Source organism: Eublepharis macularius, chromosome 14, assembly GCF_028583425.1.
Source record: "Eublepharis macularius isolate TG4126 chromosome 14, MPM_Emac_v1.0, whole genome shotgun sequence".
NCBI lineage: Eukaryota > Metazoa > Chordata > Lepidosauria > Squamata > Eublepharidae > Eublepharis > Eublepharis macularius.
The window spans coordinates 37,169,726-37,197,618 of record NC_072803.1 but is presented as its reverse complement, the minus strand read 5'-3'; the positions used below and the strand labels follow the sequence as shown (position 1 = coordinate 37,197,618).

Sequence of the window (27,893 nt, the reverse complement as noted above, 5' to 3'; positions counted from 1 at the left end):
CAAGCAAAAAGATACTGACACTGAACTACAAATTATAATTGTAGATGTTTATTCACAATTCAACATAGTTTCAAATTGCTGAACATGTTACTTATCTTCATAGCATAAAAAGAATACTTTTTTAAAGTAATATTACAAAATAGGCTACTAACAAAATTTAAGATACAACAGCAAACCCAAAAAGAAAGAAAATAATCAGGTATATACAAATGACGTAAAAGTTTACATCTCGCCTTCCATGGATCTCTTTTTTTGTATACCAATCCAAGACATCTATGATCTTGGTTCCTATTTTTGGATCCTCCAACCTAGTGATGCGAAAACTGTTCAAATGCACATATAACTCAAAAGGCACTCCAAGGTCACAAGTTCCTGAGCGTAATCAGGATAAGGATTACTGAAACTATCATCCTTCAAAATCTTCTCCTTGGCACACATTTGGCTTCAACGGAATTCTATGTGAAAATTTCTGACAGGCCCATATGAGAAAGACGGAGGAGGTGCAAGGCACACCACGGAGAGTTCTCAAAGACGAAAGCGTTTCTTAAAGTTCTTCTCGAGCGTTTGAACCACAATCCATGCTCCAATCCACACGTCTCCAAGTGAGCTAAAAATGGTGCTTGGCTCAGAACCCGAGGGGCCTCTTGTGCGTTTAAGAGTGTCATATGATTCAGAATGTCACAGGAGTGGTTCTTGCTACGACAAAGATGTGCTGAAAGGAGAAGCCGAGGTGGCCAGAATCTTTCTGATGCAACTCTTAAAGACAGGGACCTCTCTGGATCTGGTAATCTTATCAGCAAGAACCTCTTCACACATTTCGGAACTGGGGAAGGCTCTGTGCTTTAATGGCACGGGGGGGGGGGGGAATACTCCTCAAATATGGAGGCATGTGCCTTCACTGCACCAAAACTGCATGATTGGAACTGCTAAATTCATCTCTTCTCCTGTGCAAAGCAAAGTTTAAAAATACATCCAATGTTTAAAAAAAATACTTTGAGAACAAGTAGAATATACATGTAAACATATATTACATAAAAGGATTGAACTGAATACATCCGAAAATGCTTAATGAATAAAAAAAACCCAAAGGGGTCAAGGCAGATATATTTTTTTTTAGATCAGGGAGAGAACAACCAACCCTTAAAATGTATAAAGTTCTGCCAGAACAAAACCTAAGTACCATTCAGAACAAAACCTAGGTACCATTAAATAACAGATTAACGTAAGTGTAACAGATGTCATGGATTATACAAACAGATTATTAACATTTAAACAGGCCCAGTTTTGCCAGCTGCAATTCAGTTTGTAATAGGCAGGGGGGGATCTAATTGCCAAATGTGCAGCCTCCACTGATGATGCATATAAAAAACACGTTTGCCATAATTAATAGTAAATGTTTCAGAAATGCATAGGAATGTACAGTAAGTAGTAGAAGTTGCATTTTATCTGTTACAGTACATAAGGCTTTTTAATTCTGTTCCCCTCTGTGCACCAATGCAGCATGTGTATTAAAGCATTCAAGAAAATGGATTAACAGTGCCGAGTTCTTAAGATAATGCTCAGTTTTCCAAGTTATCTGGCGGCCCATCATTCTCCATTCTTTTCTCTGGGGAAGTATATAGAAAGTTACAACAAATATACAGAGGAAAGACCAACAGTCGGCTGTCCAAGTTCATCACTACCTGTTCCTACAAAGTAAATACAAGAATCTTGTTAGTTGAAAAGAAACAAAGTATTTTGGGATGATAGCCTAAAGAAAATCCAAAAAGAAATGCCAAAAGCAATTTCACCTAACAAGTTGTAGCGTAGATGGTGTAATTCAACCAAACACTCATTAGAATGTCAGATACACACACACACAAAACTGAAACAAGGCAGATTTAATGAATGTTCTCTTAAGATCCAGCTACTTTAGACTTCAAACTGTTTTTTTCTCATGCTACCACACACAGCTTTAGCCCATTATGCAGTTTTCTGTGCCAGCCACACTCCCTTTAAATTAAGCAAAAAACCATTGGAGAAGTGGCAAGATTTCTCAGCTTGCTTTCATCCTAAGCATCTGGAGAATCATCAAATGAGAAAGACAATTGGCAGATTGACCCCTTCATTTGTGATCATTTTCTCACATTTTTTCACTTGCGGTATATTTTCAGTATATATTTCAGCTAATATTAATATGTCCAGAACGGGCAACAAACACTGCATATCTACCTCTGGAGTTCCTCATTCTCCCCCTGACTTTCTTCAATTTCATTTAGGTACATGCACTCCCTATCTGGAGATGATAACAGCCAAAGCTCTGCATTTGTCATCTGCATATGGCTCATCTCTGGAACAGGACAAGTGTCCCCCCACCCCCCATGGAATTACCTTTCACAAGTTTTTGGATGCTCTTTTAGGGTTTACAATAAACATATGTGTTGCTAGGATGTTACTAGGGGGACTGAACTAGACAATAATTCTGAGTAAAATTAGCACACCAGGAGGCACAAGTTCTAGTTGTACTTGATTCGTGGGGGTCTCTGCATGGAAGGGGCCTACCTGATTGCTGTGTCTGGAGTCAGGAAAGACTTTTCTTCAAGGGCCAAAGCAACTAATAACCTGGGTTTTGTTTTTCTTTTTACATGGCCCGGTATACTGGGGCTTGGCTCGGTTGAGATATTTACTCTACTAGGAATATGGAGCAAATGTTCCTGTCACAAACTAGTATGACAAAAATTTGGAACAGAAATGTGGGTCGGCTTACTCCACTGAGGGGCCTTCAGCTAGGACACTATCACTGATTTAAAAAACAACTATTTCTTTGCTCATACACCTGTTACCACTCCTGAGTGGAGAAGTGACCTGTCAACCAAGTGGCCCTTGTTACAAAGGGGGAGTTCTATTTCAAAAGAGTACTCCTTCCTGCATGGCCTCACGTACCTTGGGAAAGCCTGAATACTGTTGTTTTTTTTAGCAGTTTATGGTCCGCTTCTGATCTGAGGTTTGTTTTATTAGTAGATGTCTTTATGCATTTTCTCTACCTTGTATTTAATGGCCTGTTTATAATACTGTTAATTTATGAAGATTTAATTATTTTACTCCCTGACCTGGATGGACCAGGCTAGCCCAATCTCATCAGATCTTGGAAGCTAAGCAAGGTCAATTCTGGTTAGCAATTCGATGTGAGACCATAAAAGATGTCCAGAATCACTACACAGAAGCAAGCAATGGTATGCCAACTCTGTTCGTTTCTTGCCTTGAAAACCATATAGGGTTGCCATAAGTCAGTTGTGACTTGACAGCACTTCACACATTCAGGGTTCAGTGCCTTTAAACATGCAAATAAAGCACAACTCTATGAGAAACAATCCCATTATAGTTTTGTGCTGAAATTCAATCAATCCCATTTCCTGCTTTTATCTCTGTTTTTTTCATAGAAATGTACTGATTTTTCTAAAGATGAGAGCCATACATTAATCAAAATGATCAGAAAACATACCTGATCTTTTTCAAGGGTTAATATCTGATATCCTGCAGTTCTACTGCAAATTAGTTTTCCACTGCTATCAAAAGAAGCCAGACGCAACCTAAGGACAGATGAGAAGTCACGCTAAGAAAGCTAAAACCTGTGAAAAATTACAGAATGGTGAAGAAAAAAAGGGCATCTCCTTTCTTTGTAAGTAGTTCTGGTCCCCTATCAGAGTTGCCAGAATCTTTTCTGATACTTGGGGGAAGGTGACAAGCAGCCTAGATAGACTTTATGCAAATAAAAGGAGCTGAGGCAGTTAGTTACACTTACTGAAAGAACGTTTGGCCTTTTATGGCTAGTGGTGACATGTCAGGATGGGAAGAGAATAGCTTCACTCAACCTCTAGCTAACCTGCAAACAACTGTTCAATGAAAGGGAACTGGATTCCAAAAACCACACTAGGGGGCATATTTTTTCCACAACCAATCCTTTCTCCACTGCCACTCACAGTCCTGGTTTAGTAGCCACTTGCTGACCCATGTTGCTGGGATACAGGCCAGCAGCATCAGAGAGATGTATGCACAACCCTTACTCATGCTAGTGGGATTCTGACACATACCTGCACCCACATTAGTTTTCTGAATAGGAAATCTTTATCGTTCAACAAGAACCTCTGCTACCCTAAAGAAACTCTCCACTTTGTGTCTTCAGTATTTGTTTGTGGACACAGAACCAAGAGACACAAGATTCTGTGAAGAACTGCAGGTGGTGGGGACCACAGTAATTAGGAAATCCCCATCCCCAAACCACAATACTGCAAAACTGTTGGATATTCTGTTCAATTTGCCTAGAACCTCAGCTTTTAATGCTCTAACATAATTGTCCTGACTGCTGAGCTGGGAAGCTCCTCGTCTAACTCTGAACCCATACAATGCAAGAGGGAGGTATTTTTGCTTTTCTCTTTTCATGCCCTATAGCAGAAGAGGGAGGTAGGCTGGAATTTGCACATTGTGATATAAATCCTCCAACTTGCACTCACCATTCCAGGTATGATAAGCATTAAGGGCTCTACCCCATTCACAGAATAAAGAGTCTGGGGTGGTGAGGATGGTGTTTGAGCGACATTAATTAATTAATTAGGATTGCAGTAAGTGCTCTCTCTCCAATTCTAATTAATCCCTTGCAGGTAGCCAGAGCAGTTGAAAACTGGCGGCATTCTGGACTGGGATAGTGGTGTCAGTGGAAATACATTTCCCAATCCTAATCTTCCCTTTCAGGGCACTGTAAGCTGTTACGGGCTTGAGTAGGCCAAATCCCTCACCCCCACCGCCTTTAAATGAAGCTGAACTGCCTTCAACATTCCCAGATCCCTACAGCATGTCACATTCACCTGAAAGCAATGTTCCTCCGGGGTTGCAAACTGACTGAGCCACTGCATGGCTGATTCAGTGTATTGCGCTTGAAAATGATGTAACGGTTGGTATAGGTGACCAGCAAATCAAAGCCAAAGTTGAAACCCGTCCATCGCCAACAATACTTGAATAAGAAATAAAGAGCAATAAGGCAAGATTGTCTCCTATACGTATACCTTAATTCTTCAGTAGTCATCTGTCATCAATGAATTCTAATGCCAGCACAAGAAATCTAAAGTATTTTCTCTTGCTCAAACTTTTTCTGCTAAAAAGTATTTTATATGCTTGTTTTCATCAAGAGCAGTGATGTGTGGGCATAATTCTTGTACATTGTTCCAGGTGCCTGACGAAGTACTTTAGCCCTTACAGTAAGAAGTTTTGTTTATGAGAACTCTACTTGTATTAAATCTCACTTTTAGGCAACAGTCAATGAACAGAGGCATGCAGAAATATTTGTACTTACATCACCATCCTTGGAGAGTTTCCTGCCACATCGCATACTGTTTCCTTCAAGTTCTTCTTTATTGATTTCCTGAGGCCTGTGAGCATACATAAGAATATTCAAAATTGAAATTTTGTCCCAAAAAAAGACAAGAAATAGTCTATTAAGTTGTTTATTCAATCTAAGTCAAGCAACATTTAAGTGGAAAATATTTCAACAGATTCTATCAGATGCTTGCTAGTTTCTTGCTCAACAACTTAAGGAACTGAGTGATCCTGAAGTTATGGTCATTGAACAAAGACAAGATTGCTAGTAAATCTCCTTGTGCTGACAGCTGTAAAAAAAAGTGCACTGTTCTCCATGGTACTTGTTTCTTCTGTCTGCTGTAAATCTATTGTCAATTTCAGCAGGCAAACAAGTTTTATAAGGCAGGGGATCTCTTACCCACTGTCTATGCACCAAGCATAATAGAAAATCTGTATTGCCTCCTTTCCCAACCCAAATCTTTTCTCTAAAAAGGCCCAAATGTTGCAAAGACTGTCAAGTACTGAAGCACTTCAGCTTTAAGCTACCAGCAGCACATTGCAGGTGAAAGTCGTATGCACACAGAGCACCCAGGACACTTTTCAAAACGGCTGCAAACTTGAAATGCTAAACTTCCACAGGCTGCTCAGCAGGAGAGTCAAGGAAATTCTGAATATATGGGTCATGGGGATCACAAAATGGTTATAACCTCCCAAATCTTATTAGTGTGTGTTTTGCAACAGGTTACCTGGATTGACTAATCTTAGAGTAACTTCTGTGACTTTCAGTGCAACCCTAAACAGAGTTACACCCTTCTAAACCTATTGACTTCACTTCATCTAGAAGGGTGTAACTCAGCTTAGAATTGCATTGTTGTTTTTTTGTAGCATTATCTGTCGCCACAAACCAAGGACAAAATATTAGGCCTTAACTTCAAATAGAGTTCAATAGCCTATTTCCCCTGTCCTAGGGAAAATCAAAATTTTAAAATGCATGTCTAGGATTTCGCCTTACATGGGACAAAATAAACAAATACACATGCACTGGACTGGGATGTCAGTTTTCATTCTTTTATTAAATGAAAACCCAACTGCACTATACCTTCACACTGCCAGGACTCCATGAACCCATTCTCCAGGTCACTAACACCAACAATCTCTCCTCCAAATTCTCCATTAGCTGCTGGGGGAGGGAGGAAGCACTAATCTGTTACACCATGCTGGCTTTGCAGAAGGCAGGTGCAACACAAGAGACTCCGAAAAAAAATGTGTGATATGAACAAAAGCACGCCCCTTCCCCAAGTCCTCTATTCCAAGCAGGTCTTGGCGAGGGGCAGCCTTTTTCTCACTGTGCAGCAAATTTCAGGAAAAAAGTGTTATGAATCTATCTCCCTCTTCCCTAGCACCTCTCTCCATGGACCACAACTACATGAGGAAGAGAAGGGGCTGGTGGTAAGCACAAATAATGGCTGACTACTAATCTGAATCAAAATCCATGGGCCCTTGGTTACAGCCAATTCCAACAGCTGGGCCTTTTAAATGTAAAGAGCTGCCTGGCCATGTGCCCTTCTTCCATCCTGATACAATCATCTCATAATCCACATAGCAGAGGAGGAGGAGCACTAACACAACTGCAGGGAAAGGGGTGCACTATACATACCCAATATCATTGTCTTGTTCTGCTCTGAGCATGGCAAACCACTGCTGTTTGTAAACAGAGGACAGCCACTCTAAAATGTAAGAAGATCAACATGGGTCTTTTATAAATGGGGCATGAAAGTTAAACAGCACTTAAACTTTGTAATTTCAACAAGTGTATGTGTAATTATAATGAGTAACTAGATTTTGACTTATCCAATCTATCCCCATGACTCTGGATTTCTCACTCTAAAGCCATTTTGCTAGCATTACCAAAATTAAATGAAAGAAAGGGTTCTATTGTTGTACAGGCCATGCTGAACAAGGGCATACACATGCCCACAAGGGTTCAAGCAAAACAAAATACGATTTTGGCACTTTACAGTAGTCCTAGGGGAAGAAAGCTGTGCTGGGTTTTTTTATCAGCATGACAAGAGAAACACACAAATGTATATAAACAAGCAGACTAAGATTCATCAATAAGAGAAGGAAGCTGAAGAGACAAGAACAGGACAAAACAGCAAGTGAAGAAATCAGGTTAAGGATGAAGAAGACAATGATTTAGAGCTGAGATTGGCTGCAAGAACAGTTTAAGGAGGACAGCTTAATTCAACACTCTGGATACTACACATTTTATAGGAACCATTATTATTCAAGAAGACCCTAGCCCCCAACCCAACTTTTTGTCTTTGACTGAAACGGACTACTTGGAAAATAAACAAATATATGACTATAAGAGAAATATGCACATAACTTAATGAAGCATAAACTTCTTTCATTTATTTTATTTTTATTGTATTTTTAAATCTTTTACAAACAATAATAAATCTTATTCAAATTACATAAATGAAAATTACAATAGCAGGACATAATATAACATTGTACTCATTTTGCAAAGAATGCATTCATTAAAGACAGTTCTACTATAACAAGTATAGGAAAACAACAGCTTCTGAAAACCATATATTTTACCTTAATCTTTAAGGCTGATAACGTTTTATTTCAAAATTAATAATTGTTAGGTAGGGCGATTTTGTTAGAAGTAATTCATTTTTGGAGAGGAATTCTAGAAAAGGGCTCCATTTCACAAATAAATCACGTGTAGAAGAGGAGTTTGCTGCCAGTGAGATGCTTTCTGTAATTTTTTCCATAATCAACAGGTCCCAAATTTTTGTATACCATAGGTTATTTACCTTTCTTGTCTCTTTGAATTCTTTCATTTCCTTCTCTTTTTTTTGCTTACTTGTATAGTTCAAATAACTCAAAATCAAACCATTAGATATGATATAACAAGATATAAATTTATAACTGATAACAAGCAAGTCATATAGTTAAGTTTTAAGTATGTTAAAGTCCTTACCTGAATATAACAATTCAAATATTGCTAGTTATAATTTGTTATACCTAAAGAATTATAATGCTTAACTATTCCAAAAATGAATTAGAATATGAGTTATACTATACTTCAAGTAGTTTAATATTATCATTAATATATCAGAATTATTCAACTAACAACTATCTTAACTTTATATAAACCTTTGATAAATTTTAAGTTATCTTATCTAATTTTAAACTAACACTAACTACTACCAAACTGTTGTTTCCTTAACTATATAGACTAAGTTGAACAGTTCAGAAAAATATTCCTACTAAGCTATTTATTAAATATTTTAAGAAATTCTAACTAGTATATCTAAGATGTATTGTCGAAGGCTTTCATGGCCGGAGAACGATGGTTGTTGTGGGTTTTCCGGGCTGTATTGCCGTGGTCTTGGCATTGTAGTTCCTGACGTTTCGCCAGCAGCTGTGGCTGGCATCTTCAGAGGTGTAGCACCAAAAGACAGAGATCTCTCAGTGATGAGAGATCTCTGTCTTTTGGTGCTACACCTCTGAAGATGCCAGCCACAGCTGCTGGCGAAACGTCAGGAACTACAATGCCAAGACCACGGCAATACAGCCCGGAAAACCCACAACAACCATAGTATATCTAAATCTGAACAATACAGTCAAATCTAATAAATAAGTAACACCACACTAAGAAATTTAGTATTTAAAAAACAAATTACCTATTACTAAATAGAAACAATTCTAGTTATCAATATAAATAACAATAATCAGGGGTCATTTCCTAGAAAAAGAACTGTATAAACTCATTAGCATAACTCATTCGCATATGCCACAACCCCTGACATCACCGGACATGTGTCAGAAGGCAACATCCACCCCTCAGGCCCCTTTCCGCAAAAATCTCCAGGTATTTCCTTAAAGCAGAATGAACTCAAAGCAGCTTACCCTCCTCTGGAGAGCCAGCCCTGCTTGCACCCACGCACTCACTCTCTCTTACAAGTCACAAATGAAAATAAAGCAGCATGAATTCCAAGCAGCTTGCATTCCTTTGGAGCCCAGCACGACTCGCCTTGCACTCATTCACTTATTTTCTCTCTCTCCCCACCCCCTCTCATGAGTCACAAATGAAAGTAAAGCAGCAGAGCAGAAGGAATCTAAGCAGCTTGTGTTCCTTTGGAGCTCAGCACCACTCGCCTTGCACTCATTCACTCATTTTGTCTCTCTCTCCCCCCACCCCAGTCACAAATGAAAGGAGCAGAGCAGAATGAATCCAAACAGCTTACTGTTCCTTTGAATCCCAGCCCCACTTGCCTTGCACTTGGAGGAAAAGAAATCAAGTGGGCAGGGCCAAAACCCACGTGACCTCTTTTCAGATCTACCAGAACGCCGTTCCTGTGCGTTCCAGCTCCAAATGAGCCCTGACAATAACTATAATAACTTCCTAAATTATTGTGCCAAATTGCTAAACAGACCTTTATAACCCTATGTTTAAATCTTCACAAGCGTTATTGTCTACAAACAGTATAAAGGGTTGGTTGTTGGGGGTTTTCCGGGCTGTATTGCCGTGGTCTTGGCATTGTAGTTCCTGACTCCAGAATACTCCAGAAATGAAATCCGAAGAGCAATCAAACCCAGGATGAATCAAACAACCAAGGAAAAACAGTCACCTACAGGAAAAGTGTTTTTGCCATATATCAAAGGAATTACTGATCAGATGGGAAAGCTTATGGAAAAGCATAACCTTCAAGCAGTATTCAGACCCACCCGAAAAATACAACAGATGCTACGATCAGCAAAAGACAGCAGAGACCCCCTCACCTCTGCAGGAGTATACCGTATACCCTGCAGCTGTGGACAAGTTTACATCGGGACCACAAAGCATAGCATCCAGACAAGAATAAAAGAACATGAAAGACACTGCAGACTTGGACAGCCTGAAAAATCAGCAGTGGCTGAACATAGCCTAACTCAAACAGGGCACAGTATCTTATTCCAGGACACCAAAATACTCGACAACACTTCCAACTACTTTGTCAGACTGCACAGGGAAGCCATTGAAATTCACAAGCATAAGCAAAACTTCAACAGGAAAGAAGAAACCTTAAGAATGAACAGAGCATGGGCTCCAGTTCTGAAAAACACCAGGCCAACAAAACACTCCACACCCGACAATAGCCCTGCAGAGAAGATTAGCACATCAAGCACCAATCCATATGCAAAAGAACCTCCTCAGGATACAGTGAAGCCTCCCGCCATTAGCATTCCACACCCTGGGAAACTCTTACAGAATGACTCAGCTCAACCCCACCCCTCCTGAGTAGATACAAATGACCTACATCTTTTCCACACTGTGACACTGAGAGATCTCTGTCTTTTGGTGCTACACCTCTGAAGATGCCAGCCACAGCTGCTGGCGAAACGTCAGGAACTACAATGCCAAGACCACGGCAATACAGCCCGGAAAACCCCCAACAACCATCGTTCTCCGGCCGTGAAAGCCTTCGACAATACATAGTATAAAGGGTTGTCTATAATGGAGGCTGTTAGGCAGACTACACCACTCAGCCCCTCCCCCAAGCCTCATGCTTACAAGGAAGAAGAAAACAAAAATATCTTGCATATTCCAGAGAAATGTTAAACTGTCAGGTGCCTTCTTCATGAGTTATTGCGAACAGGAATTTTATTGTTCTTTTGCGGTGTTGTTGGCTGACTCCACTTTCTCTTTTGAGATCTGAGTTCTGTTTCCATGGGCGTTGCAATAACAATTCTTTGCAGCAAAAGTTGACCCGTTTCTTGATCTCCTGCATAGAAGAACTTTCCGTTGTGTTTGATTTGGAATTTGCTTAGATTTATCCAGTGATAGGCTACATGAGCTTTCTGCAATTCTTCTGTCACCAGTTTAAGTAGCTTTCTCTTTTCAAAGATTTCCTTAGGTAGATCTGTGCAAACTGTGATGCATGTTTCATTATATGGAAGCAATTTTTGAGATCTAGCTATATCCAGGATTTCCCCCCTCAACTTCCAATCTTGAAAGAAAACAATTATGTCTTCTTCTTTTCTATATTCAAGGGGCTGACCCTGTAGGCTCTTGATAGTATTGGGGCAGTTCTGTTCTCTAATTGCAGTATTGCAGCTAACCAGCTAGACAAGAAAGACATAAGATCTTCGTCTGCATTTGCGTTCTCTGCAAAACCCCTAAGCTTCAAATTATGGCTCCATGCCTGAAGTTCCAGGTTCAAGATTCTGCTTTGAATATGGTCATTTTCTTTTTGTAGATCATGGATTTCATCTTGCATTGCTATGTGAAGATCAAGTGCCTGATCTGTTTTCTGAACCACATTGTTCATAGCAAGTTTCAGTTCCGTGATTTCGTCTGTAAGCGGCTTTATAATAATAGAGATTTTATCTAGAATTCTTTTCTCTAATTGTAAAATTAGAGATTTTAGCATTGGATCTGAAGAATAAACTTCTTGCACGCTCACCGCATTTTCGGCAGCAGCCATTTCCTCCGCTGTTTCCGCTGCTTCTTCTGATGTCATTGTTTGCTGCACTGTTGTGCAGAAGTCTTTCAAGCGCTTTGCTGATGTGCGAGTTTGTTTTTTGTTGTTACAGCCGTTTTTGCCTTTTATGTTAGCTTGGCTAGAATGGCTTAGAGGCTTTTTTTCAAGGCTTAGAGGATGGGTTGAGCTGGAGTTTGCTCTTTAGGCATCCATATTGCTGGAGCCGACGCCATGTCCCCCAACTTCTTTCATTTATGATAGCTACAGTGTACAGAAATTCAACCCATGGCTCTTGGTTCCCAAGCATTCTATCCAAACACCCATTGCCACTTGACTCAAGATCTAAAGATGAGAACTACAAGGGAATCAGATTCCCAAATGTTTATAGCATGGTCTGGTAATCCTGCAACAACGAAAGATGCCCTTTCACCAAACCCCTAACCACTACCCGCCCCCCCCCCCCAAAAACTCAGCTTGACCTGCAACTACTTTCCTCATTTGCAAACAGGACCAGAACAAGCCTGGCTAGTCTTCTCACTAAGCCCACTGATTTCATTCTGCCTCCAATTGGTCAAATGTGGAAGAAGTCTGACTGAGGAATAAAAACCTGCTACATTCTTACCTTCCGGTATCAAACTATCTCGTTCAATAATTCTTGCAGATACCAGATCACCAACTATATATTGCAGCCTTAAATGTCTGAACACTGTCAGAAATGGACGTCCTTGTTCAGACTCTAAGAACGATAGGCCGTGCTCTAAATCTGCAATGCAGTAAACAGTTCAAAAAGAGATTTTGGTTATGCACATAAAAGACAAACTATACAAAGTTGATTGATGAATCAACTGCCCAGTGAGAGAAAGAGGGCATTTAATTCTACTTGTAAAGCTGACTGATCTCAAAATCTCAGCTGCCCTGAGCCCATTCGTGGGGAGGGCGGGATATAAGTCAAAATAAATAAATAAAAAAAATTGTTTCAGTTTCAAGTTCCAAGGAAAATGGAACACATTATTTATTCTGAGGATTTCTTCTCAAGAGTGGACTGCTGGATATCCTAGTGAGAATTATATCACCCACATTTTACAAGCAGAGCTATGGTAATCTGCATGGTGCTTCTGTTTGTTAAGAGGTGGTTTCCCAATTAACTTTCATTAACTAGAGCAAAGCCCTAACTATAAACAGGTAGAGTAAAAGAATGCAGAAGAGCAGAAAAATTTGAAAAGTAAAAAAGAACCCATTAGGAATCAACCATCTATCCCAACAGTCTCAGGCAGATTGTTTGTGTGTGTGTGGGAGAGAATACCTTCAGTGTTCTAATGAGAAGGTATTGATGGAGAATCTATTTTTATCTACAATTAAATCCTCTTCTTTAAGTATTCAGGGCTACATGTATTCTACTGAGTAGGAGAAATTAAGCAGGGAAGAATGGAAGTACACACTCTGCACACAAGCAGAGTGTGAGTGTGAGACGGTGAATGAGCATGAGAGTGCACACACTTTACATTTTCAACATGCAATCTTTCACAGACCTATTGGTGCAAATACCTTTTCTGCGCTTGGAAAACCAGGCATCAGCTTCACTTAAAAGTTGCTTTAGTGATCCATTCCAAGAAGGCACTAGCTGAAGGAACATCCACTAAATAAAAACAAATCTCTGTAAGCTTATTTTAAATTATTTACTAAGCAAAATATGAATTTTATATTTGCATTTTTACTAGAGAATAAAAATAGGCAGTAAGGTTGGGAGTATTATGATACAGTAGCCCTTAAATCACAGAATGTCATGTACAGCATATATTTATGCATAAAGGCATCATACTAACAGATCATTAAATTGGATTTTTGTCCAAACTCATTCTTGGTGCACTCATTTTGCACAGGGCAATTGGGGCTCTTGTTTAATACCTTCTTGAGAGCCGTATACACATCCATCTCCACTTGCATTACGAACAGGTTAGAGGAACTGATCAGCTGTTTCATGAGGTTTATGCTGGAACAGAAAATGTATTATACCAAGATAACAAAATAGATTTAATAAACATATTCATTTACATTTATATCCTATTAGGCCAACATTCTCACAGCATCTGTTAGTTCAAGATTACAGTTCCAGATGGACAGCCGTGTTAGTGTATAGCAGCAGACTAAAACAGGAATCCAGCAGCACCTTAAAGACCAACAAAATTTATTCCAGCATAAGTTTTTGTGAGTCAGAGCTCACTTCATTAGATGCTGGAATAAATTTCACTGGTCTTTAACTGCCACTAGACTCCTGTTTCATTAGTCCAAGATAACTGAAATTTTAATACCTTAGTTCTTTGAAGAGTTCCACACTCTGATGTGTCATCAGGTTGTTCAACAGCCATTCAAGGCACCTATAAATATAAATAAAATAAAATAAACATTTTAAAACAGAATGTAATGCTAAATTTTTGCTCCTAGTCACAGGTCATCATATAATATGAAGTTCCTCACAATCCAAAGCCCACCCAAGTTGCTGCAATGACCTTCTCTCATCTCAAGGTTCCAACAGTCCCTTTGCACCCCACACTATGAAGTGCCCCTTAATCTATTCTTTGCATCTCTTGTGTCTTCTTTTCACCCCTCTTATTCCCTATCATTGTGGCCCTGAATGCTCACCCAACTGCACTATTGCAGGAGAAGGTGGTCACAGATGATCGACACACCTTTCTAAGACATTTTCAATTATAGAAGTCTATTACTTCTAAAATTAATCCCTTACTTTCTTCACATACATGCATACTTATGATGAGTAATACACTCTTAAAAGTGTTGCAGAAACAGAGGATTAAAAATGTAAGCATGTCCATCTAGAAAGCATGGTAGATACGTCCCAAGAAAAACACCCAGGTTTCTAATTTTAGAAGCCCCTCCCCCAGCAGATGCTTATTTCAACAAATATGCCAAATCCTTATACTTACTTTTTCTTAACCGAATCTAATCCATATGTTCCTGCAGAATTATAGTAACTGCACACAGTTTTCACATTGATTGTTTCCTTCATTGTCTCACCACACTGCTGAATTAAGCCATCCTGTAAATACACAGCCCCACATATAAAGTTTTCAATGTGTTCCTCAAGATGACTGGTGAGAAATTCAACACAATTATCAGGGTTGAATCCTACAGGTATTTTGCTGACTGAAGAGAAAGGAAGGGTAATATATCTTTTCATCAGCAAGTGTCTTGAAACCCTTTTGAAGGGTCAAAGAGAGCCATTAGAGGAAGAGGAATGTGGAGAAAGATCCATTTCTGCCAGTAAAATTTCTGTGGATCCAAACCTATATACAGGTGCTCCTTGTTTGGAGGAAGGCTGGCATTACCCACATTCCAGCCTTCTTGTGTTAGAATTAGGGGTGTGCGCTTCGGGTATCCAGATCAGGAAAACGGTCTGAATCAGACCCAATCCATAAAGATTTGGGATTCCCGAATCGGGGCCAACTTGGAAACCCCGAATCAAAGCTTCCCAAAGCAATTTGGGTCGCTTCAGGAAGTTTCGGGACATTCTTAAAGGGGCTCCCTCCCTCCCACCACCCCACTTACCTGGGCCTTCCCGACGGAGGCAGCAGTGTGGGCGGCAGAGGCGGCAGCTCTGGCCTTCCCCGCTGCCCAGCTGGCCGTTGTGGAGGCGGCGGTGTGGGCGGAGGTGGCACAGGCTCCAGGCCTTCTCTGCTGCCTCGCTGGCCACTGCTGTGGCAAAGGCAGCGGAAGCATGCCCTGTCGCAGCCCAGCCAGCTGTAGCCGTGGCAGTGTGGGTGTCGGCTCTGAGCCTTCCCCACCGCCTCGCTGGCCGCTGCTGTGGTGAAAGCAGCGGAAGCACACCCTTGCGCAGCCCAGCTTGCCGCTGTGGCGGCATGGGCGCTGGCTCTGGGCCTTCCCCACCCCCTCGCTGGCTGCTGCGGAGGAGGCAGTGGCGCTGTGGGTACTGTCTCCAGGCCTTCCCCCGCTGCCTTGCTGGTCGCTGTGGCAGTGAAGGTGGTGGGAGTGCACCCTTGCACTGCCCAGCTGGCTGTGGAAGCAGTGGCTCCAAGTCTTCCCACCTCTCAGCTGGCTGGCGTGGATGCGGGGGCAGTACGCCCTCCCACCACCCAGCTGGGCATCACTCTCGTCCTAGTGAGGTAAGTGGGGTGGGGAGTAGGGTAAGTGGGGTGGCTGTGGGGCTGCAGCAAAGCTTCCCCCTCACTTTGGTATGCTCCAAATCTTTACGGAGCACACCAAAGCAATTTAAAGATCCAAACCCCGAAGCGGCTTGCCGCTTCTAGATTCGGGTTATTCTGGATCAGTTTCCTGCTTCAGGTAAACCTGAAGCTGGAAACCCGAATTTTTCCCTGGTGCACACCCCTAGTTAGAATATTCACTGATTTTTGAAGACGTTCTATTACTTATATGCATGCTTATGTACTATTAAATTACTTGCCTGTTTTATGGAGGCTAACAAATGGTCAATGAAAATGGACCCTCCATGCCCTTACTGTAGCCGAAAAACATATATTACAACACCGGAGAGATAAATGGCCACTTCCATAAGTCAATGGATTGAAAACCTTACAACCTTATCAACATATGGCATACACATGCATGATGTTCCCTCATACTTAAACCACAGAAATAGCACCAGAGTAGGGTTGCCAGGTCTCTATACCTTCCCGGTTGGAGGGGGAGAACCTGGCACTTACCTTGTGCCGGCAGTGTGTTCCCCTTTGAGCTCGTACTTTGCACGCACACACTCAGCGTCAGTGCAATGACATCACGCCCAGAAGTGATGTCATCGCACCGGCGATGGGAACACTTCTGTGCTCCAAATCAGTCCCAAACGAAGTACGGGAGCACTCCACTGTCAGCGTGACGTCACTTCTGGGAGTGATGTTGTCATGCCCACTGGAAGTGTGTGCACTGCGCGTGACCCTGGGATGCCTACTGGTGGCGGGCAATCTCTGGGGGCTTGTCACCTCCCGCCGATTGCTGGCAGATCAGCGGGCAAGGGTGCAAACCCCCAGGAGTTTGCCTCTACTGGCATGCACCTGGGAACCCCACACTAGAGGAATTTTTAAATTCCAAAAATAACTAAGTAGTTTATTTACATTAGAGGGGAGGCTGAAAATTTCTGAAGTAAAATTCAGAACATGCACAGACTTCCGTTCTTAGGTTCTCTGCTGTTACTTAAGGCTTACACTTTGAGGCTTTGGTTCCCTTGTTTTTCCCCAAGCACCCTAATATATTTTCTTTCAGTATTCCCTTTCTCTTCTGCGGTTAGGAAGACTGGTACCCACTTTCTAGTACCCCAATCCCCTTCTCTTCACACACCAGTGCTTTCTTTCAGTCGTTAACTGAATCTGAAGGTCTCCACAGGCAGTTTTCATCCACACCTGACCAGGGATCTCTCCACTTTCAGAGCTATCTCTGTTTAACTGGGAAGAGAATATCTCCTCTCCTCAGAAGATCCACCTCTCTCTTTTGGCTTGTTCAGGAGTCTGCTCCTACTACCCAAACCTCCCTCCAACTTTCCTAGTTCTCCTGCCGGGGTTTAAATTGCTTTCCGTGAGAACTCCATCTCTCAGTTCTCCACACAGAATCTCTCTCTGCACTGGGACTGGAAAAAAACCTCCTCTCTCAGCTCAAGCTACCCAATCAGATGGCTTTGGAGAAACCTGCCACTCAAAGCTCTCTGACTTTGAGACGGATTAACCCTTAATAGTCCTAAAAATGTGTGTACACAGCCCTTCTAGGCTTCTCTAAAAAATGCAGACCATCACAATGTGACAATTGTGTTGCCAAGTAGGCCCCCTCTCATGCTTTAAGGCCTGCCATGAACTGTGTTAAAGTTTCCTGCGTTGCTGTTTTATTACTACACAAAGATTGTGTTGCACGTGTGTGCTCTGATGCACGTGTCAGCTTCCTGCCTGCGTGTCAGTTACCTTGCTGCTGCAATAGACTGTGTAGTTCCCTGACTCCATGTTTGGGTGACTGCACAAAGGACTCTCTTTCTGGGCAGCCCTGCCCTGACCTGTATCTGGATTTCCCAGTGTGTGTTTGGACTGTGTTACAAGTGTGCCCCATGCCTGCATTGCCATCTGCCACGGACGGTGCCTGCTCCCTGCTTTGGACTGTGTTTTGTGTGCTGTTTCCCCTGCCTCCATGGAAGCCTGCCTCATATGGGCCCAAGCCGCTGCTAGCAGCCGGGCGCCTGCCGGGGAAACCTCCAGCGAGCCTGGCTAGGCGCTCCCTGGTCAGTTCCCGCCTGGAGTCTCCCGCGGGTCGGTCCCCAAGCTTGCCCTCGCTACCGGGCAGCCTGCTATCCAGCCCAGCTATGCCCAGCCGGCATCCATGTTCTTAGGCAACCAGAAGACCCAGAGGAAAAGACTGCTTTGGGAAGCCATTTCGGCGAAGCGGGCACACCACGTCCGCAGCGAGAGTACCTCGCCCCGCTCTGCATATCTTAGGAGCCGCCCAGGAGAAGAACTAAGTGCCGACCATCCCAAGCACTTAGAGAATGCATCTCAAAGAAACCTCCGCATTCCAGAGCTGATGACATCAGGACAAGCCCTGTCCGCTGGAACATCCTTTCAGCCCACTTGGATTTCCCCCTCCCTCTTTTGTCCCCTCTTCCTGAGGTGTCACTTATCACAATCTGATTATTAAAGTGGCCCATCCAAGCCATTCAGTAGCCCATTAGAACCTTTGTTTTAATCTGTGAGAACCACCAAGTACAGCACCAGCCCCAGGGTACGTTTTGGGGTATTTAAGCTGGTCTCTCAGACCGCATGGTGCTCGTGCCATTCCCGTCCTGTCCCAGCCAGGCGCGTGCCATCCTATCCAGAAACCCTCGCTGTCCGTCTGTGGTCCCAGTGCTGGCATTGGGCCACCCTCGCTGCTGTGTCTCTGCTTCGCTCCAGGATTGTGAGTATTTCCCTTATCATCGTTGGGAACCTGCTAATGCGAAAGTCTCTACATTTCCTACTCTGTATTTCTTAGGTCTTGTATGTTCTTTGTATGCTTGTGCAAGTTTAGGCTTACGCCACACTAAATACACGTGTTTGGAACCTTATTTGTAGTCTGCCTCTTTTTCACTTGAGTGTCTGGGATCGGGACCTCCGTAGACATAGGTTAAGATCCGCGCTAATTTTAAGTTACAGACTGCTACAGCTAATTCCCCATTATAATAAAGAGCAGTTCTGGTAACAGTTGCATATGAACTTATTTTATATATTTGGAAACCTTTTATAGATACCTATGTGTAGAACTGCCACTACAGTTGTCCTATTTTATCTCTATTTTGTTTGAAACATTAACATTTTTAAAATCTTAAAAATACATTCCAACCATCTTCCATATAGGCAAAGATAATGTGATCTAGTCTTTATATAATTAGATATATTAGCACAGTAGTCTTTAAATGGACTGTCAGATAGAGTGAGAGCCTAACCTGCTGGGTCATGGACAACTATAGAGTTGTCCATCTCCCCCTGCCTTTTGGGAGGACATGCTGCCAAAATGTATACATAGAGAGAAAAGGTTATACCTCCAATCTATACTTGAACAAACAGTGAGAAGAGCAGGACAGCAAAATGAAATCACTCAGCACTGGAGAGGATTCCTCTATGACTCTGGCCTTTGGCTTGTTCTTCACTACAGCACAGCTCTTAGTACTCCTACACTGCAATCCTAAGAAGAGTTACTCCAATCTAAGGCCAGTGTTTCCTAGCTCTCTTTGTCTACTATATAAAGCCCTAACCTTAATAACTCTGGATCCTTCTCTTCCTATCACATGACTACACTGTCATGTGCTTGCATCCATGAGTTCTATGATCAGTAAGATCCAGGCTGAATACCATTACATTAGAGATGACCACTGCAAAAGATTTGGAATCTCAGTATGCAGTTTTGAAAGTCAGCAATGACTCTCAAATTCTGAAGCAGAATTCCAAACATCAAATACCAAGTCAGACCAGTCAATGTTCGCTTTGGCTGGCAGTTATTCTTAAGTTATCAGGAAGAGACTGGGGACAGACTTACCAATTGCAACATGCTGGCAGCTGCTAGGAGGGCAATGACTCGGCTGGGGTTTATTAACACTTCATCTCGATAAAGTGAACCAAAGGCCACCTGTAAAGCTAAAAAAACAAAAAGCGCTTCACAAGACAGTTCTGTTTTCAAAATTACAATAAAATTAATGAGCTGCTTCTCAAAGCATACAAAAAGTACTAACAAAAAATCTCTAAAATCAATAAACTTAAACGCAGTAATAGTACCCAAAGTCACACAAATAGCAATACAGAGTTTCCTAGAAAGGTGGTACATCCGAAAAGGCCCTGAATGAGTAAATTCATAAAACACTGTTTTATGTGTGTCACTAGACAGTGTGTCACTAGACAATGGATAACATACTTTTAATTTTAAAAACTGCTTATTTGTAGTAAAAATTGTATTAGGAGTATTGCACATCTCAGGTTTGTATGATTTTTCATCTACTTTTTGACTTTAAGGAAGATCCCTCTGGCTATCATCTGTCTGCTTAATAGTGCTCCCAAATGGAGAAACAGTTTTCTAACTAATTCGTTGGATATACAAGTTGACGTATAAGTATTTGCTAAATATTAATTACTGAAAATGTCAATATGAAAGTGTCGGTATAAACAGAATTTAATAAAAGTTAGTATGTTGCAATTTTAATAAGTTTTGCTCAAGTACGTCATAATAACAGTCTTACATCTCCAAGTTCACACTATTACTGCTATAGTAAATGTAAGCCAATCACATCTTTTAACTTGCAACATTTCCAGTGGTGAATTTTTCCTTTTAATGGTTGACAAGTACTCGATGTTATCTATTAAAAAAACAGCAATGACAAACGGATCCTTCGTTTACCTTCTATATCAATATTCTGATCAGGAATTTCCAGTTCTATTGTATCCATGCCCGATTCCTTCCACGAACCGCTGAACATACTGGAAAAGTAGCCAGACTATAAAAAGAAATGTATTGTTAAACGTTTATGAAAGTAACTAAAATACACAAAAGAATTTTGCTATACTCTCTACATCAAGGTTTATTGTAGATTTCATTCATTTCTAAGCAATTTTCAAAGTGCCTATTATTTTTTAAATCTAGTAAGTACTAACACAGAAAAGGTAACAAATAGAGAGCACCCAGAGTCTATCAAGCAGTCTGCAATATGGTTATCTATAAACTTGAAAATTCCTGCAGGTACCATGAGGAACCTTATAAGGGAAAATGGAGGAGGAAACTGCAGGTACTTATAAGGGAAACTGGAGGAGGAAACTGCATGCAAGACGTACAATTAATTTACAAGTGTGGTCTCATACTACAGACACACATACATTGCTATATGCATACATACAGTTAGGTGTAGGTAACTTAATACACATATACACGTACACCATTTAAGAATACCTTTTCATTAAAGTGTAATTCATATAAAAATAGAAATAGCTAGTTTTCCATCCAATGAAGCAAAAATACTGCTTTATTAGAATTTTCCATCACAGCAGGAGGAGACCCCATTATGAGACGCTATCACTCAGTGAAGTTTACCTGAGAGATTAAAAAAATAAAGTCTATTTGTACAGCAACATAGCCCCTATACCATGAATCAAGCTATTGTTAATCAAAGGAAGCAAATTATAGATCTAACTAATTCAAGCAACCCCATGTGTATGTTTATTGTTAATGTCCACCTCTTTACTGCTGTGGAATCTTTAATAAAGCTAACGGTTGTTCCTATTCCTTACCTACTTGACAGGGGTCAAATACTGTCAAATATTCCATGAAGCCAAAAATGCCACAAGCTGTACTCAGACATCAAACATACTGTGGCTTACTCACAGGCTCCCTCATCCCTTAGTATGTCAACATTTCAGTTAACTCTAAAATGGAAAGTCTTCAGTTTGTGGCGACATTTGATTCATAATTTCTTAGAGTGTATGATTTCAATGTCACAATAAATTGCAGTTAGTTTTAAAACAAGAAGTCTTCAATCTTGGCATGTGGGAAGAAGCAGGGGGGCGAGGTTCTCATCACAAACCATTGCTTGATTGGGACAGCCAGCTGGAACCACTGTGCAGGTGGCAGCATACTTTTATTTCATTTACTGGCAGCAACTGCCTTTAAAAACAGACATTTTAAAAATAGTCGCTGTTACTTTACTATATTTTAATTTAATTTTTATGGTAGAACTGCAGGCTGACTGGTATTCCAGGATAAAAGCATGTCTACTTTAATATTAGACAGTTATAATAATTAAACACAACTTTTAAAGTTAACTGTTGTGAAATAATTAACTTGTTATTTTTTGTAAGCTGCTGAGATATTAAACCTCATTATTAAATTCTATTTCTATTGCTCTAAACCAGGGTAACACTTCAAAAATACTAGATCACTGGATCCCACCCACCCCCCAATTTATTTTTTCTAGGAGATCAGCAGATCCTTAGAAACAGCACAGAGAGCAAAATAGGGCCCTGCAAAAAAAGGGGAGGGAGGAACGACTGGTAGAAATCATCACCTTCTTAAGATAACGTAAGTGTCCTTAAGTCTTTGGAACTGTATGGTAGGATACAGGCCAGTAATTCCTTTATACAATTTTGATTTTATCATATATCTTAAGACTGCTTCCTCACAGGAACGATTCTCTGGATAGCATTCATAGCAATTGAGCTGTCATTGCAATTGTGAAGGAATAGCCATGTGAGTCTATTGTGGCAAAATAAAAGCACTAACAAAATGTATTTCAATATGAGCTTTTGTGAGTCACCACTCATTTCTTCAGATATGTATGGAAATCAAACTGAGAATCCTTCTTATGGGGCAGGTTAAAAGGGAGGAGGGAGTTTATGACACAGGAATTAGTATTTCAAGTGTAGATTTACTACGTGGGAACTCTCTACCTCCTTTCGCCCTATTTAGTCAATCTACACAAGAAAGTCTCATGGTGGAATTAATATTTGAAGAAATAAGCAATGATTAACAAAAGCTCGTCTTGAAATAAATGTTGGTCTTTAAGGTAGCACTGGACTTTTGTTTTATAATGCAGTATGCACACAGCTGCCCACACTTTTCTGGATTCAGCCCCGACTCCCAGAGTCTAAGAAATGCTCTCTGGTGGAAACAGGGAAATGACAGCTGCAGGAACTACAGCAAGGAATATAGCATCAATGTTTGAGGGACCTTAAAAACATGCACCTCTCTGATAACATAGCATATAAAGGTACTTTGTTGCAATCGTTCAAAAACAACAACAACAACAACCCAGAATGATTATGTAAAAACTGGGGAAAACCTAGAAAATGGATGACTAGGGGACAACATCAGATGAAAATAAGCTACAGTTTGGATGGCAAACCTGAGTAAAATATTTGCGTGGAAGCAACCTGAAGCATACTAATGGAAAGATAGATACATTTTAATAAATAAATAAAAATTCCATAGGAATTCCACTGGCTAATGGAGTCCAAACACCGTAAAATCTCTTTTTGATCCTTTAGTCAGAATGAGGAAACCAGCAAGTGTCCAACAACAGATTCCTATTAAGCCAAACTCTGTTCTGCATGAACAAAAGAGGAGCAGACTGACAATCTTCAGAACATGGCAGTCTCACAAAATACACTCACAGCACAAACCATGCATGCTTTTCCTTTTACAGCTAACATATACCATCACCTAACAGCCTCAGCTCCCACACTGAAACACAAACAGCTACAACACCGAAGCTTGCCAATTTGCACAAGGCACATATTAAATTATTTTATCCAAAATAGCACCAGTGTCATCTTCACTCACTTTTTCAACACTAAGGCACTTACTTGCTCATGATCAATGTTTTATTATCAAAAACAACAGTGCTGGTTGAACCAAAATAAGTAATCCTTCAGAATATCACTTAGCAACTCAGCAAGTCCCCAAGTGCTTGCTGGATAGAATGGAGGAAGCAGAAAGGCTGCTACGTCAGCCTTCTTGTTAAGAGAAAAGCAATAATTACCCCAAAGTGAAAAAGAGCTATTCAGAACATGTACGGAAAGCTGTTTCCAATTGCACTATATTTCCAAAACTTCTGGAATCCTGCCTACGGTTAAAACATGATTATTTGATACTGCAGCTCTCCACAGTCTCAGGCAATGTTTTTCTCACTCCTCCTACCCAGGATCTTTTTATATGGGGATGCTGAAGACTGAACCCGGAACTTTCAAATGGAAGAGAGCTATTATGGCAGAACCCAGTATGGCCTGAAAGGAAGATCCCAAAAATACTGAGAGATGTATATGAATCACACAATTCTTGGTGTTCTGAAGTTCTCTGTATTCAGCACTATGGGAAAAGGACTCTCCCACCATACAGTGTACTGAGTCCCCTGAACAGCAAGAAAGGAATGTGTAGAGTTAGTAATGATTAGAAAAAGTCCAATATAAAAACGAAGCACTCAAAAGATCTCACATATATTACTAATATCGCCTTTACAAAGAAAGAGATCCAATGTCCAAATAATTAGATGGTTTTGAATCAGGCCACTACTGCTTGCAGTCTATCTGGAAGCACTGTGTTCATTTTGTAAAACAGAGGAAAAAATGATCAGGGGGAACATGGAAATGACAAAAAAATCTTTGATCTTATACATACATTTGTACGTTGCTGGCTCCAAGAACTTACAATAAACATTGCAGGTGTTTTGGCCAATACTAACACTCTGTGTGTGTGTGTGTGTGTGTGTGTGTGTGTATACACAAGTGTGCACACCAAGTCATATTATATATTAAAAATAAACTGAATGCAGAAGACACTTTTTGCTGCTCTTCAAAGTGTTTTAAAATTGTGAATCTAGCTACAAGCAAAGGAAAAAAGTGGACGGTTTGCTTGGGAAAAATAATTTATTCTTACCTGACACAAGTATACCTTGTGCAAATTCCACTCTTCTCCCAGGGCACAAATATTAATATCACTGTTTTCACCATTCAAAAACAGAGTCTGATAAATATACTTGGAGGTACTTTTTAGCTTTTTCCTAGATTAAGAAAAAGACAAACACAAAGCATTGAATTCTGGCACATGATATTGATTATACACAATACCTGGGAAGCTTGCTAAGCAATAAACTTACTTACTTACAAAACTATTTTTCTTTTGGTTCATTTACATAACAAGAAACACAGATACTCCTGTACAAAATGGCACTCTACATACTTTGTGTTAGTCTACCTGCAATTTTTATGTTATTCGCAGGGTGTTATAGGCTTGGGTTGGGACTTAATTTATACCGCTTCTCTTCAATCTTGAAGAGGTATAAAAACTGAATAAATGAAATAACTGTATTTTTGTACTGTAAGGAAACAGACTGAAAGAAATGCATCAGTAAAGGGATGGAGATTATAAACTTCATTACTCTTTACTGCCTGATGCTGTATGATCCACTAGGTAGTTTCTAAAGCAAGATTCGGGTCCAGTAGCACCTTAGAAACCAACCAGATAGCTCTGACTCTCAAAAGCTCATTCCCTGGATATCTAGTTGATCTCTAAGGTGCTACTAGACCGGAATCTTGCTCTTCTACTACAGACCAACAACCTGAAACTATCTTCACGGGTAGTTTCTATGTTGTTTAATCCATCAGTCTTAGAATTGCTTATGCTCCGTTTCAGCATTTCTTCAACTCTGTATTGAATTTCTGCCGGTTTTAACTCTTTTCACGAGTCACCCACTGTACTATATAATAAAGCAGAACTTCCATGGTAAGGGATAGTGTACCCGATGCTAAGAGAGAGCCACATGCGAGTGGGCGCCTCCCTTCGCAAACTTTCCACAGGGCATTTGCCCCCCTTCCTTCTTCCCTCCCACGCCCGCCTTCCCTCCGCCCCTTCTCGCTCAATACCTTCTGGGGGTGTTCAGCAGCCGCTCTTCCCGCTCGCCCTCCCCGTCGCTATCGCTGTCGCTCGAGCCATCGCCAGGGCCGCCCCGCTTCCTCTTGGCCGTCCCTCCGCGGCTTCCTCTGCTCCCGCCGCTGCCGTCCCCCTTCACGGCCACAGTCGCCGCGGACGACGACGCCTCTCCTCCGCCGCGCGGGGCTCCCACCTGCCCCCTCAGCACCCGGCTGCTTAGCGAGCCCATGGCCGCCCAGCTGCCGCTGCCTCCTCATAGGGACTGAGCCAAGCAGCAAAGCTCGGCGGACACGACGCGGGAAGACCGGCGCATAGTCAGCACCGCGGAGCCGCCGCCATTATTGCCACAGCGAGGCTACTTCAAAGCGCATGCGCCACGGCAGCGACTGCCATAGTCGCCTCCACCGGCTTATCTAACGCGCGTGCGCTATGTGGGACGATGTTGTCGGTGTCACTACAGCGGGAGGTTAGGTAACCATGGAGACAGAATAGAGGGAGGCCCATCCTCGTCTTACTTGAGAATTAGCCCTAGTGAGAACTATCTGACGATGAAGTGGGCTCTAGGCCTCTAAATCATCATCAAAAAGAGTCCAGTAGCACCTTTAAGACTAACCGATTTTATTGTAGCATAAGCTTTCGAGAATCACAGTTCTCTTCGTCAGATGCATGGAGGGCAAAAAGAAACTGGTCAGATATAGAGGAGGAGAGGGGAGGGCGGAGTAGATGCAAACAGCTCCTTCTGATATGGAGATCAGTTTGCTTCTGTTAAGGAAATCAGTTACCTCTGATAATGAGATAACCATTCATAGTCCCTATTCAGTCCCAGCTTGACAGAGTCAATTAATGAATTAATAGGGACTATGAATGGTTATCTCATTATCAGAGGTAACTGATTTCCTTAACAGAAGCAAACTGATCTCCATATCAGAAGGAGCTGTTTGCATCTACTCCTCCCTCCCCTCTCCTCTATATCTGACCAGTTTCTTTTTGCCCTCCATGCATCTGACGAAGAGAACTGTGATTCTCGAAAGCTTATGCTACAATAAAATTGATTAGTCTTAAAGGTGCTACTGGACTCTTTTTGATTTTGCTACTACAGACTAACACGGCTAACTCCTCTAAATCATCATCATCATCCTATACTAGGCTAAAACTTTTTACTTTTGTAGCGTAAGGCTCCTGGTTATGTATCCTTATTTATGTCCCATCTAATTAACTGATTTCATTATGTATAATTTTTCCCCAAAGAGAAAGACTGGAGCAGCAGGGATCTCACAATGACAAAAAATGTTAGAGAGCAATTCATGCTTGGGCAAGTGAATTACCTGTCCAATACAGCTGGAATGCAACTAACACACAGGACTGTCCTATTTAGTTTCACTGAGCAGCCAAGAGTTTCCATTTAGGAAGGTGTTTTTTTTTCCAGTGGGAGGGAACTAAAAGGTAGCTGGAATTCTCACTGCTCTCCTTGATCTAGAGAAAAATAGCTCCAATGACTCCATTAGAAAGAGAATAGAGTACAGTGACTTGAAGATAATAGTTATTGCAGTATAAATTTTGGTGGAACCAAATCCTTTTCAACAAATGCCCCTGACCATTGTTGTTACTGCAACTGAGAAAAACAGCTACGCCTCTAAAAATCCATTGTGAAGGCAATCCAGGCCATCACAAAACTCGCTTGATGGGTTCGTCTCCCACTTTCTTGTCTAGAGCTGAAGATTAGTTTGGAGAACCAAAACAGGTACAACTGGAGAGGTGCAGTGGTTAGAGTGATATGCTTTCAGGTACAGGATTATGGAATCCTGTGTATGTGTAAAAAATGAAACACTAAACGAGAAACACCCTTTCCCTCATACTACTACCATTAACAATGCATCTGTTATAATAAAATAAAAGGAGGGTGTAGGTGGTGAGGTTGTTGATAATTCTCCAGCCTGAGGGCCTTGTTATTAGTAAAGTGGAATAAATTAAGATATAGGCCTGGGTCGGGCTGTGACAATAGGCAATACCAATTGTGGTAGGCCAATAAGATGCAGTAGCTTCATATGTACAGGTAGGGTAGAATTGTCAACCTCTAGGTGGAGCTGAGATCTCCCAGAAATACAGCTGATCTCCAGACTACAGCGATCAGCTCCCCTGGAGAAAATGGCCGCTTTGGAGGGTGGACTATGGAATTAT

At 41.3% G+C, this 27,893-nt stretch overlaps 1 protein-coding gene across 1 annotated transcript; it reads right to left on the bottom strand.

Annotated features, from left to right (window-relative positions):
- Positions 1-32: 32 nt before the first annotated feature.
- GMCL1 (germ cell-less 1, spermatogenesis associated) lies at positions 33-26,253 on the bottom strand. Its single transcript, XM_054998210.1, has 14 exons — positions 25,709-26,253; positions 24,723-24,846; positions 20,700-20,796; positions 19,848-19,945; positions 14,756-14,868; positions 14,123-14,188; positions 13,719-13,803; positions 13,359-13,449; positions 12,436-12,576; positions 6,989-7,058; positions 5,327-5,402; positions 4,842-4,987; positions 3,482-3,569; positions 33-1,688 (listed from the first exon to the last, which is right to left on the bottom strand). Exons 1-14 carry the CDS (start codon positions 25,942-25,944, stop codon positions 1,560-1,562), a joined length of 1,560 nt encoding a protein of 519 aa, XP_054854185.1. The 5' UTR covers positions 25,945-26,253; the 3' UTR covers positions 33-1,559.
- Between the last annotated feature and the right edge of the window lie 1,640 nt (positions 26,254-27,893).

Bases quoted from the DNA above. Each gene is read 5' to 3' on its own strand.
- GMCL1 (XM_054998210.1), bottom strand. From the start codon at position 25,944: ATGGGCTCGCTAAGCAGCCGGGTGCTGAGGGGGCAGGTGGGAGCCCCG. The intron at 7,059-12,435 runs GTAAGAATGTAG...CTTACATTTTAG, and splicing joins AGATAGTTTGATACCGGAAG to AGTGGCTGTCCTCTGTTTAC. The intron at 4,988-5,326 runs GTAAGTACAAAT...TTCTTATTCAAG, and splicing joins AACTCTCCAAGGATGGTGAT to TATTGTTGGCGATGGACGGG.